At 30.4% G+C, this 11042-nt stretch overlaps 1 protein-coding gene across 1 annotated transcript; it reads left to right on the forward strand.

Moving 5' to 3' along the window:
• The first annotated feature begins 59 nt into the window (after positions 1-59).
• LOC139511182 (RING finger protein 11-like) lies at positions 60-5698 on the forward strand. The gene is made up of 3 exons (XM_071297765.1): positions 60-200; positions 1791-1942; positions 4092-5698. The coding sequence occupies exons 1-3, from the start codon at positions 81-83 to the stop codon at positions 4261-4263; spliced, it is 444 nt and encodes a 147-aa protein (XP_071153866.1). The 5' UTR covers positions 60-80; the 3' UTR covers positions 4264-5698.
• Positions 5699-11042: the final 5344 nt, after the last annotated feature.

Consider the following 11042-nt stretch of genomic DNA (forward strand, 5'->3'; position numbering starts at 1 on the left):
TGGTTAATGTTTTGGTGCAAAATTTCGTCAACAATGACCGATTAAATACCCTTCTTTGAATGACAAAATATTTGTGAGAAATGGGCAACTGTTTCAAAACACCAAGTACGGATGATATTACGCTGTTACATGACAATGACAGCCAAGATGGAACTCAGCAGGCAGCTCCTGTTCCAGTTGGACCTCCACCACCATATCAGGTAAATATTTCCTATTTTATGGTCATTATGAGAAGTGTACGCAAATCAACAAACATTTACTTTTAGTTAGGACTATAATTTAATGGATATTTGTGACATTTTGAAAAAATATATATTAGCTGATGTCTGTGTTTGTATAATAAATGTACCCCATGATCAGCTGATCTTGACAACAAAGACAGTCTATGTCCTATTTTTAGAACAGTGACACACAAAAACACATGGAAATGAGTTTCTGAATAATATTAAAACTCATTTGGTTCATAATTAATGTCAGTTTTAAAAATCTTCACAGAGAGTATGTTTATAAAGTTATTTTATATATACAATGTAGGTGATACACAGACTACAAAAAAATACATTGTAAATGAAGGTTATTAATTGTACATTTCACCTTCAATCTAATGATTGTTAGGATGACTAATTTAGGAGATTTGATTCGAGCGTCTTTAGAACAGTGACACACAAAAACACATGGACCTGTAAACAATGAATGTTTCTGCATAATATTAAAATCATTTTGGTTCATAATTAATGTCCATATCTACAAAAAGACATAAACCGCATAGAGAACATACAAAGAAGAGCAGCTAGATTCCTTTGTAAAGACTATAGACGTACGAGTAGTGTCACCTCCATGATGAAGGACCTTGGATGGAAACCTCTTGTGGAACGAAGAGGAGAACAATGACTGGTACTACTGTATAAAATAGTGAACGACCTGGTAGCCATCCCCACTGAACATCATATAGAATTTAATACTAGACCATCCAGAATTTCTAACGTCAAACAAATAAAACTTTTATCAGCAAATACTGACATTTATAAACATTCTTTTTTTCCACAAACTATCATTGATTGGAACTTACTACCAAATGCTGCCGTGAACTGTAAAACTGTGGAAAGTTTTAAGGCAGTTATATCGCATGACTAGATACATCAGTGGTGCACACACATTTCCTGGATAAGTTTTACTCAGTATTTTGAGTTCATTTCCAGTATTATACAGATACAGATACAGACAATGTCAGTTTTAAAATCTTCACAGAGAGTATGTTTATAAAGTTAGTTTTATATAAACGTGATACAAAGACTACAAAATTTAAAATATACATTGTAAATGAAGGTTATTGTACATTTCAACTTCAATCTAATGATTGTTAGGATGACTAATTTAGGAGTTTCGATTCGAGATTCGAGCGTCACTGGTGAGTCTTTTGTAGACGAAACGTGTGTCTGGCTTTTATACAAAATTTCATCCTGATGTCTATGATGAGTTTATTTAGGAGACACAGGATATAATTGTTTCAGATAGATAAGGATTTGTTTCAGGTTCAGGTATCAATGGTTAGTTAAGTATAACTTATCAGGTATCAGGACCTTTATTAAAGTTAAAGAAATCCTAAATGTGTATTGACTATAGAAATTTATTGCCAATAACTGGAGTAAGGAATGTGCAGTTATGTACATGTAAATGTGGCTCTAATAAACCACTATCATGACAATCATGTAGAAGTATATATGCCTTCTTCTTTCATCAACTGCTCTGTCAGCTCTTAACACTCGTAACTTTTGTCTTGGTCATTTCAGGAGCGAGCTCCAGTATATTATCCATCACCCAATGTCAGTCGGCCAGCTAATATGCTTACAGAAGATGAACAGATAAAGATTGCCCAACGATTAGGTCTTATAAGTCATTTACCTACAGGAGTTTATGATGGGTGTAGTAAACGAGGAAAAGAGTAAGTTGATCATATTTATACATGGGTGTCACTATCTTAGTGGTTACCTTGTAACCGTGCTTTGTAAAAAAAGTCATATTTATGTGCCTTATCATTCTTTAATATGGGTATGAATAATTTATATAGTAGAATCTCATCATATGGCACCTGGCTGAAATGGCTTGAGTCGTAAAAAATTAAAAGGTTCAATCTGAGACTACTATAACACATATTGTTTAGTCAGGTACAATGTACCAAAAATGTCTGGCTGGCTCAATGTTTTTCTTTAAACCTGTTTTCCGGAAAAACAGCGATTGAAGGTCAGAGCAATATTGGACTAGCATTTTGCTTAGTATTTTATATTCATAAGTTACAATGTATGTTTCAGATTAAATCTATAGACTAAAAGTTTTAGGATTTGTTTTTTGTAAAAAAAAAACACTAGTGAAAATGTTTATTGTATTATTTGTTCTTATAATAGAGTCGCTTGTTTTGGTCTGCAGAATACAGATTTTAATTTTTAAAATAATCTTTTATAGCTTAAATTATATTTATGTTTTATCAAATTTTGATACTGTCTAGTGTCTACCTAATATGTTTGAAAAGTGTATATTTAAGGATTGATTTTGTGTAACTATAGGTATCAAAAGAGTTCAATTGATTTATATTCCTTTTCTTTACCGTAAATAAACATACATTATTTATATTTCCATGTAAGTAGACAGGTTGAAAAAAGTACACTTGGTTAACTATCTTTAAATCTAGCTTTACTAAGCACTTTAATCATGTGACCTACTTATTATCATAAGGAAGTACTCATATAGTAAACAGGAATTAGTTATGTATTGTTTCATTTACATTATTTTGTCAAAACTTCCTGTTGAGGCCCCATCACATTATAAGTGCTTTAAAAGGTTCTTTTGTAAATCATTTTATATTTTAAAGGCCAACAAAAAAATATTCATATTTTTTACTGTCAGACTCGCATGATGATAAAAAAATATTCATATTTTTTACTGTCACATGATGAAAAAAAATAGCATATTAAATAGGTAATTTATCTTTAAATATTCATATTTTTACTGTCACATGATGAAAAAAAAAATGGATTTTAAAAATAGTTAATTTATATTTCCATAGTCTACTGCGCAGACATTGTGTCCTTGAAAGTACTGAAAAGAAAATGATGATAAAAATAGGGTAGGGGTTAAAATAGGGAAGTTTGATTGACTGTGCACAAAGAAATGATTTTAATCTTTTATTGTAATAATATTCTTTGAGTAGGAATTCCCCACAGCTGTGACCTTTAAAGTTTACATTTTTGCAACATGATAATATTATCATTTTGTTCATAAAACATACTACTGTTAGTATTTTTGAATATCAACAAATTTAATGAAATGGAATGCAATGCAATCAAAACAAACATGGAATGCAATGCAATCAAAACAAACAAAGATAAAAAAAATAATGTTTTATTGCTATTAAAATTTCTATGTGCATAAAGAATGCAAACATTACATGTAGCCCTTTTCTGTCTCACTAAACCCATAATCATTTGTTACACTACATGACTAGTTGAAAGGCTCTCATAAAAAGGTCATTTGCCAGATAAGAAGCCACTCAAAGAACAAATGAGACGGGAAAATCATACCATTACCAGTTAAGTGGTCAGAAAAAAGCCACTTCAGACAATAGGTCATCCAATGAAAAGATTGATGGCTGATTTACTTATTGAGATAATATCGATATACTGTAGAAACATTAATTTTCGTGGGGTTAAAATTTCGTGGTTTTGTCTCTCTGTAAGATTTCATGGGGATTTAATTTAGTGGTTTCCTTAAACTGGAAGTGGTTTTATATGGAAGCTAAATTTTCGTGGGGGTTTTAATTTCCTGGATATATTCTTTCCACGAAATAAACGAAATTAAATCCTCCACGAAAATTTCTGCTTTTACAGTATGCAGGAGTCAAGTTTACATTTTTCTGACCCTGACCATCTTCGCTAGCCAAGGGTTACATCCCCCTCCCCTCCCCTCCCCTCCTCTACACTCCAAGGAGTGGTTTGTAACCCTTGGCTAGTGAAGATGGACCCTGACAGACCCTCACATATATATATGAAGCAAATTTGAATTGTATATAGAATACTAATTTTGATTATCATTTGTAGATGTGCAATTTGTATGTGTGAGTTTGTTATGGGTGAAGCCTTACGCTATTTACCATGTATGCATGTGTACCACAAAGACTGTATAGATGACTGGTTGATGAGATCTTTTACTTGTCCATCTTGTTGTGAACCAGTAGATGCTGCACTTCTAACAACGTATGAAACTAATTGATGGTACATACTTAGTTATAACATTCGGTGCTACTAGGATGAGGGAATAATTTGTTAACAGACTGTGATCTCACAAAGGGAGATAATAAAACGGGCTTTCAATATTGTTGCAATTTAAATGTTGCAGAAGATTAAGAAGTTGAATGTATTCTGAATTTGTTACAATGTGAAGAAAGACATTTTTAGTCAGTGAAATTGTCCATTAGATTAGAAGTTGTGTAAAATGGCAGTCAAACACTTTAATTGTTTTAAAAAAAATAATCTAGAGTAATATCATAAGATTTGCAATACAAGGCAAATTTTAGCTTATTTTCAGAAAAAAAATATTTGTGCAATGAAAACTTATGCATATAGTTGAATGTTTAGTTTGAGTATATGTGTGTAATAATGTACATCTGTGATGGTATATATTTAACAAGTAATATAGGTCTGTTTGTGTGTGAGTGCTCAAGTGTTATATTTCATGTTTTTGTTTGTGTGTTAGTGCTTATATAAGTGTGTTCTTTTTCATGATAAACTTAATTTCATATAAAAACATTATTTTTAAATTATTTTGCATTCCAAATTGATTGATTATTTCTTATTTTTGTTCAATATACATCTTCTTCAGTTTTGTCTGGGGAAAAATGATAGTTTTTTATTCAAAAATTCTTTCGTTTTGGTTCTTTTTAATCGGTTGTAGTTTTTAATATGATGAATTTAATACAAATTTCAATGTTTCTGTATTTTTATGAATTTATACAGTCTTTGTAAATATGTAACTTGCTACAATTTTTTTGTGTTTTTTTGTCAATATTTTTTGGTGGGTTTTTTTCCATCTTTTGTCTGATTCTAATAAACAAGATGGACAGCTGTGATAATGATATTTTGTTTAAGGTAATAACATATGAATTATTGATCATAAAACAAATAATGTTAGAAATTTGCATAATGTTGATATTGATTTTTGAAATCCATCACAATCAGTATTGTGAAGATAGGAAAAATATCATATTAGTCTGGTATATTGTAGATGTTATTCAGAATTATGAAATGGAAGATTTATAATATAAAGTTAATCTGTCTCTGCGTATTTTAAAAGGAAGATTATAGACTTTTTAAGGTGTTAATGAAATAAAGATATGTGTAACTAAGGGAAAACATTTTAATTTGATATTCTATTTGAAAAAAGTATTTTATAAAATTGCAATGGCATATTTTGTGCCAAACAAATAATTGAAAAAAATCAAATCTGCTATCCAACTATAAAGTAAATTATTTTGTCATAGAAATTTTTATTCAGTTATAGAACAGGGAAATTTATTTTGTTTGTTTTAATTTTTTTCATATATGACAGATGTATCCAAAATGTTTGTGCTCTGTCTGCCAATGCTATGAACTCATTAGTGGTATAGGTCAGAAATTGATGAATAAAAATCCAAGTTAATAAAAATCAATTTTATCTACCTAACAGAATGTTAAACATTATGGAATTGAAGTAGAAAAGATGGAGTTTTGAATATTATTTGTTTTTCATTCCGTATCAACTGGGATTTCATTTGAAAGGACTAGTTTCTTTGTCTCTTTCTCTGACTGGAAGGATGTTCATGTCTTTAAATGATCTGAAATAACTCCTTCAAATTAATTTGAAAATTCTGAAGTAAAAGAAACACTCCAAAAATTTCCTTATTCTATTTTTATTTAAAAGGATATGACAGATGTTTCTTTTTTAGCTCACCTGGCCCGAAGGGCCAAGTGAGCTTTTCTCATCACTTGGCGTCCGGCATCCGTCGTCCGGCGTCGTCCGTCGTCCGTCGTCGTTAACTTTTACAAAAATCTTCTCCTCTGAAACTACTGGGCCAAATTTAACCAAACTTGGCCACAATCATCATTGGGGTATCTAGTTTAAAAAATGTGTTCAGTTACCCGGCCAACCAACCAAGATGGCCGCCATGGCTAAAAATAGAACATAGGGGTCAAATGCAGTTTTTGGCTTATAACTCTGAAACCGAAGCATTTAGAGCAAATCTGACCGGGGTTAAATTGTTTATTAAGTCAAGATCAATCTGCCCTAAAATTTTCAGACGAATCGGACAACCGGTTGTTGGGTTGCTGCCCCTGAATTGGCAATTTTAAGGAAATTTTGCCGTTATATGGTTATTATCTTGAATATTATTATAGATAGAGATAAACTGTAAACAGCAATAATGTTCAGCAAAGTAAGATCTACAAATAAGTCAACATGACCGAAATGGTCAGTTGACCCATATAGGAGTTATTGCCCTTTATAGTCAATTTTTAACCATTTTTTGTAAATCTTAGTAATCTTTTACAAAAATTTTCTCCTCTGAAACCACTGGGCCAAATTTATCCAAACTTGGCCACAATTATCTTTGGGGTATCTAGTTTAAAAATGTGTCCATGGACCCGGCCAACCAACCAAGATGGCCGCCATGGCTAAAAATAGAACATAGGGGTAAAATGCAGTTTTTGGCTTATAACTTAAAAACCAAAGCCTTTAGAGCAAATCTGACTATTAGAAAATTGTTTATCAGGTCAAGATCTATCTACCCTGAAATTTTCAGATGAATCTGACAACCTGTTGTTGGGTTGCTGCCCCTGAATTGGTAATTTTAAGGAAATTTTACTGTTTTTGGTTATTATCTTGAAAATTATTAAAGATAGAAATAAACTGTAAACAGCAATAATGTTCAGCAAAGTAAGATTTACAAATAAGTCAACATGACCGAAATGGTCAGTTGACCCATATAGGAGTTATTGTCCTTTATAGTCAATTTTTAACCATTTTTCGTAAATCTTAGTAATCTTTTACAAAAATCTTCTCCTCTGAAACTACTGGGCCAAATTAATCCAAACTTATCCACAATCATCTTTTGGGTATCTAGTTTAAAAAATGTGTCCGATGACCCGGCCATCCAACCAAGATGGCCGCCATGGCTAAAAATAGAAGATAGGGGTAAAATGCAGTTTTTGGCTTATAACTCAAAAACCAAAGCCTTTAGAGCAAATCTGACAGGGGAATAAATTGTTTATCAGGTCAAGATCTATCTGCCCTGAAATTTTCAGATAAATCGGACAACCCGTTGTTGGGTTCCTGCCCCTGAATTGGTAATTTTAAGGAAATTTTACTGTTTTTGGTTATTATCTTGAAAATTATTATAGATAGAAATAAACTGTAAACAGCAATAATGTTCAGCAAAGTAAGATTTACAAATAAGTCAACATGACCGAAATGGTCAATTGACCCCCTAAGGAGTTATTGTCCTTTATAGTCAATTTTCAACAATTTTTATAAAATTTGTAAATTTTTACTAACATTTTCCAATGAAACTACTGGGCCAACTTCATTATAGATAGAGATAATTGTAAGCTGCAAGGATGTTCAGTAAAGTAAGATGTACAAACACATCACCATCACCAAAATACAATTTTGTCATGAATCCATCTGCTTCCTTTGTTTAATAGTCACATAGACCAAGGTGAGCGACACAGGCTCTTTAGAGCCTCTAGTTTAAAGAAAGACATATCCACCTTATAGTATGCATGATTTATTCAAATATAAATATGTGATGTGATATGTAAAAATATTAATCTATGAGACAGTATTTCTGCATTTAATAAGACTCGCCAATTCTCCATAAATGCATTTGAATTATCTCCCTTTAGCTATTTTCATCTTGATATTTGATCATGATATTATAGATGGATGACATTGTAATTTCCATTACTGCATTTACACATGATTGTGAGTGTTTGAATCTCCACAGATTCTGTAGTATGCAAGATTTATGTGTTTAAGATTATCCATATAGAGTGTCCTCAGTCTAAGATAACTGCCTGTTCATGTTATTTTTATTTTATAGTAATTCAGATTAAAAAGTCTTAATATGTAAATAAGTTTACAAAGGTTCAAAGTAGATATGCTTGTAAAATAGATTATGTTATTGTATAAGTTATCATAATTTAAAAGTGAAAATTCTTGTAAAATAGAAATTGTTATTGTATAAAGTTTGTCTTATTTTTGTGCAAGTGTTGAACATATATGTGGTATGATGTCCTGGTTCTGCCCTTTTCATTTGATACATCTGAAAACAGTCCTTCAAACTGTGAATGGCCTTAGACTGAAAGTAGACAGATAGTTGTGTTTTAGAGAAGAATAGAATTCAGTTTCAGAAAAATAATGGCAACACATATCTTAAACCATGTAAATGGCTAAATATCAAATTGGAAATTATAGATTAGTATTTCAGAGTCTTTATATGGCTTCTTTGATTTCTTTATAAATAAATAATCTTGAATGATCAAAAGATTAGTATTTCAGAGTCTTTATATGGCTTCTTTGATTTCTTTATAAATAGATAATCTTGAATTATCAAAGCCATGTTGTCATGAAATGAAAGTACATAAATACATTGAACTTTCTGCTGAAATAAATATTCTGTCAAAAAGATATACATATTTTTTTTTAAACTTATTTTTGAGTGCAGTTTGTGAACTTTTTAAGACTGCATCTAATTGAAGATTTAGACATTCTTTTTAAAATGTTCTATAGTTGAATTCATTATTGTATGTGATAAAAAAATAGTATCAAAAGTATGATTTGTCTGAAGTAAAGATACAGTTTCAAACTTTCTTCTGCTGTCTTATAATGTAAGTGTTGGGATAAGTTGTAGATTAAGTTTGTCTTTGTGTTTACAATTGAAATCCTTCTGTCATTTAGAATCTGAATATGAAACCAGTATACTGTAATATATTATTACAATGTAATAACTTAATTACTTGATGTAATTAATGTTCATTGTAATAACTTATTGCATGATGTAAAAAACTTATTACTCAATAATAGCTTTCTTTCTTAAGTTTTGTTCATCAATCAAAAATAATACAATATTTAGACAAATAAAACATATCTAAAGTTGAATTCAAATAACATTTTGTTTTGGTAAAAAATATTTAATAGATAGTACTTTTTTCTTTCAATCCTTTAAACATCACCTTAACTCCTATCATATCCATGTTGTTTTTGTAGAGTTCTATATTTATTTACTGTTTTTACTTAGATATTTCTTTCTTTCTGTAAATCTTTATGATGTTTTATATACTTTGCCTTACTTTTGATTAAGTTTTAAGATAGAATTTTCAATGGGTATGCAATACATAAAGCATTTATTTGGTTTGTGTTGGATCCTAGTCAAAACTGATGTTATAACCAGCCAAAAATTTGAAAATTTATCAAGTGTTTGAACAGAATTTAAACTTGATTTCAAGTTGGGAATATTTTGTTTTTCTTGATAAATTTTTTACTATTCCATTAGTTATTGCTTTGATTTTCTTGATTAATTGTTATATTTTTTATTTACAATAGAGGGTTGGATTGAGGTATTCATATCATTATTCCTTAATAGTCCATTTGCCAATTACCGATTTTAATTCTGTTATTATGCACTTTGAAATAAATTACTTCCCTATGTCAATCGTTGACTGGTGATTATTGGCTATTTAACTTATTTTTGCGCGAAAAATTATTTCTGATGTCAAAAGTATTTAGCTTCAACAACAAATTAATGTAAATTAAAGATTTGAAAAACTTAAAGGTTACTCACATTACCCACTAGATTTTGTGCGTTTTCTGTTAGCTCTCCATTATCCCTAGTGTGGACAGTGTGTTACTTGCAAATTTTTATACGCCCGTCTTTTAGACGGGACGTATTATGGTATACCATTGTCTGTCCGTCCTTCCGTCCACACTTCGGACAATAACTCAAAAACACTTTCACCAATGTCCATGAAACTTTGGTGAATTGTTTATATCTATTGATGTAAGCTCCCTTTCAATTTTTATAAATTTCAGATTTTAAGTTTTGGATTTATGGGTCTTTATTCATAAAAAAAGGGGGATTTTTAACACTTCGGACAATAACTCAAAAAGGCTTTCACCAATGTCCATGAAACTTTGGTGAATTGTTTATTTCTATTGATGTAAGCTCCCTTTCCATTTTTATAAATTTCAGATTTTACATTTCCGTGTTATGAATTTTTATGCTTAAAAAAGGGGGGATTTTCCAATTTTGGGACAATAACTAACACTTTCACAAAATTTTATGCAACTTAGTTTGATAAATTGTTTATATCTATTGACATAAGCTCCCTTTCCATTTTTATAAATTTTAGATTTTATGTTTTCTTAAGTAATGAATTTTTATACTTAAAAAAGGGTGATTTTATGAACCTTTGGTGAATATATTAATGTAACATCCCTTTTGATTTGTATATATATTTCTAGTTGATCATATAAATTCATTTAAAGCATAAAAGACAAGTTAAAAGAGCAACGGGCGTATCATGCGCTAAAGCGCAGCCCTTTATTTGTATACCCCTTCCAAATGTATTTCTCCATGTTTTATGCCTCAAATAGCAAGTCAAGGGATGAAATAACACTGTCAAATAATATTGGTCATGAATTTTAAAGTGAAGTAGTGATTTGGTCCAGTTGAAAATGGTTAAAAATTAGCACTTCGAAAGCTGTCAAAAGATTTCAAGACCCCTTTAACATAAAATTGTCCATATTTTGAGTTAGAGCCAATGAAGTTTTCTATAATTTTGATATAATTTGTCCCAAAAGTAGTACAACACACTGTAAAAATGTTATTGAGAAAGCGCAGGTGGGATTTTTTTTAATTTGCATTTATTGTCTAAAAGAAATGCACTACGAAAATAATTGTGGTCTCGGACCATAAGAGAGACAACTAAAAAGGAATCTTTAAATACAGGGTCAATTAC

This window comes from Mytilus edulis, chromosome 1 (genome assembly GCF_963676685.1).
Source record: "Mytilus edulis chromosome 1, xbMytEdul2.2, whole genome shotgun sequence".
Classification (NCBI taxonomy): Eukaryota; Metazoa; Mollusca; class Bivalvia; order Mytilida; family Mytilidae; genus Mytilus; species Mytilus edulis.

What these genes read in the sequence shown, in the direction of transcription:
- LOC139511182 (XM_071297765.1), top strand. Translation starts at nt 81, where the DNA reads ATGGGCAACTGTTTCAAAACACCAAGTACGGATGATATTACGCTGTTA. An exon ending in GACCTCCACCACCATATCAG is followed by an intron (nt 201 to 1,790) that starts GTAAATATTTCC and finishes TGGTCATTTCAG; the next exon opens with GAGCGAGCTCCAGTATATTA. An exon ending in TGTAGTAAACGAGGAAAAGA is followed by an intron (nt 1,943 to 4,091) that starts GTAAGTTGATCA and finishes TATCATTTGTAG; the next exon opens with ATGTGCAATTTGTATGTGTG.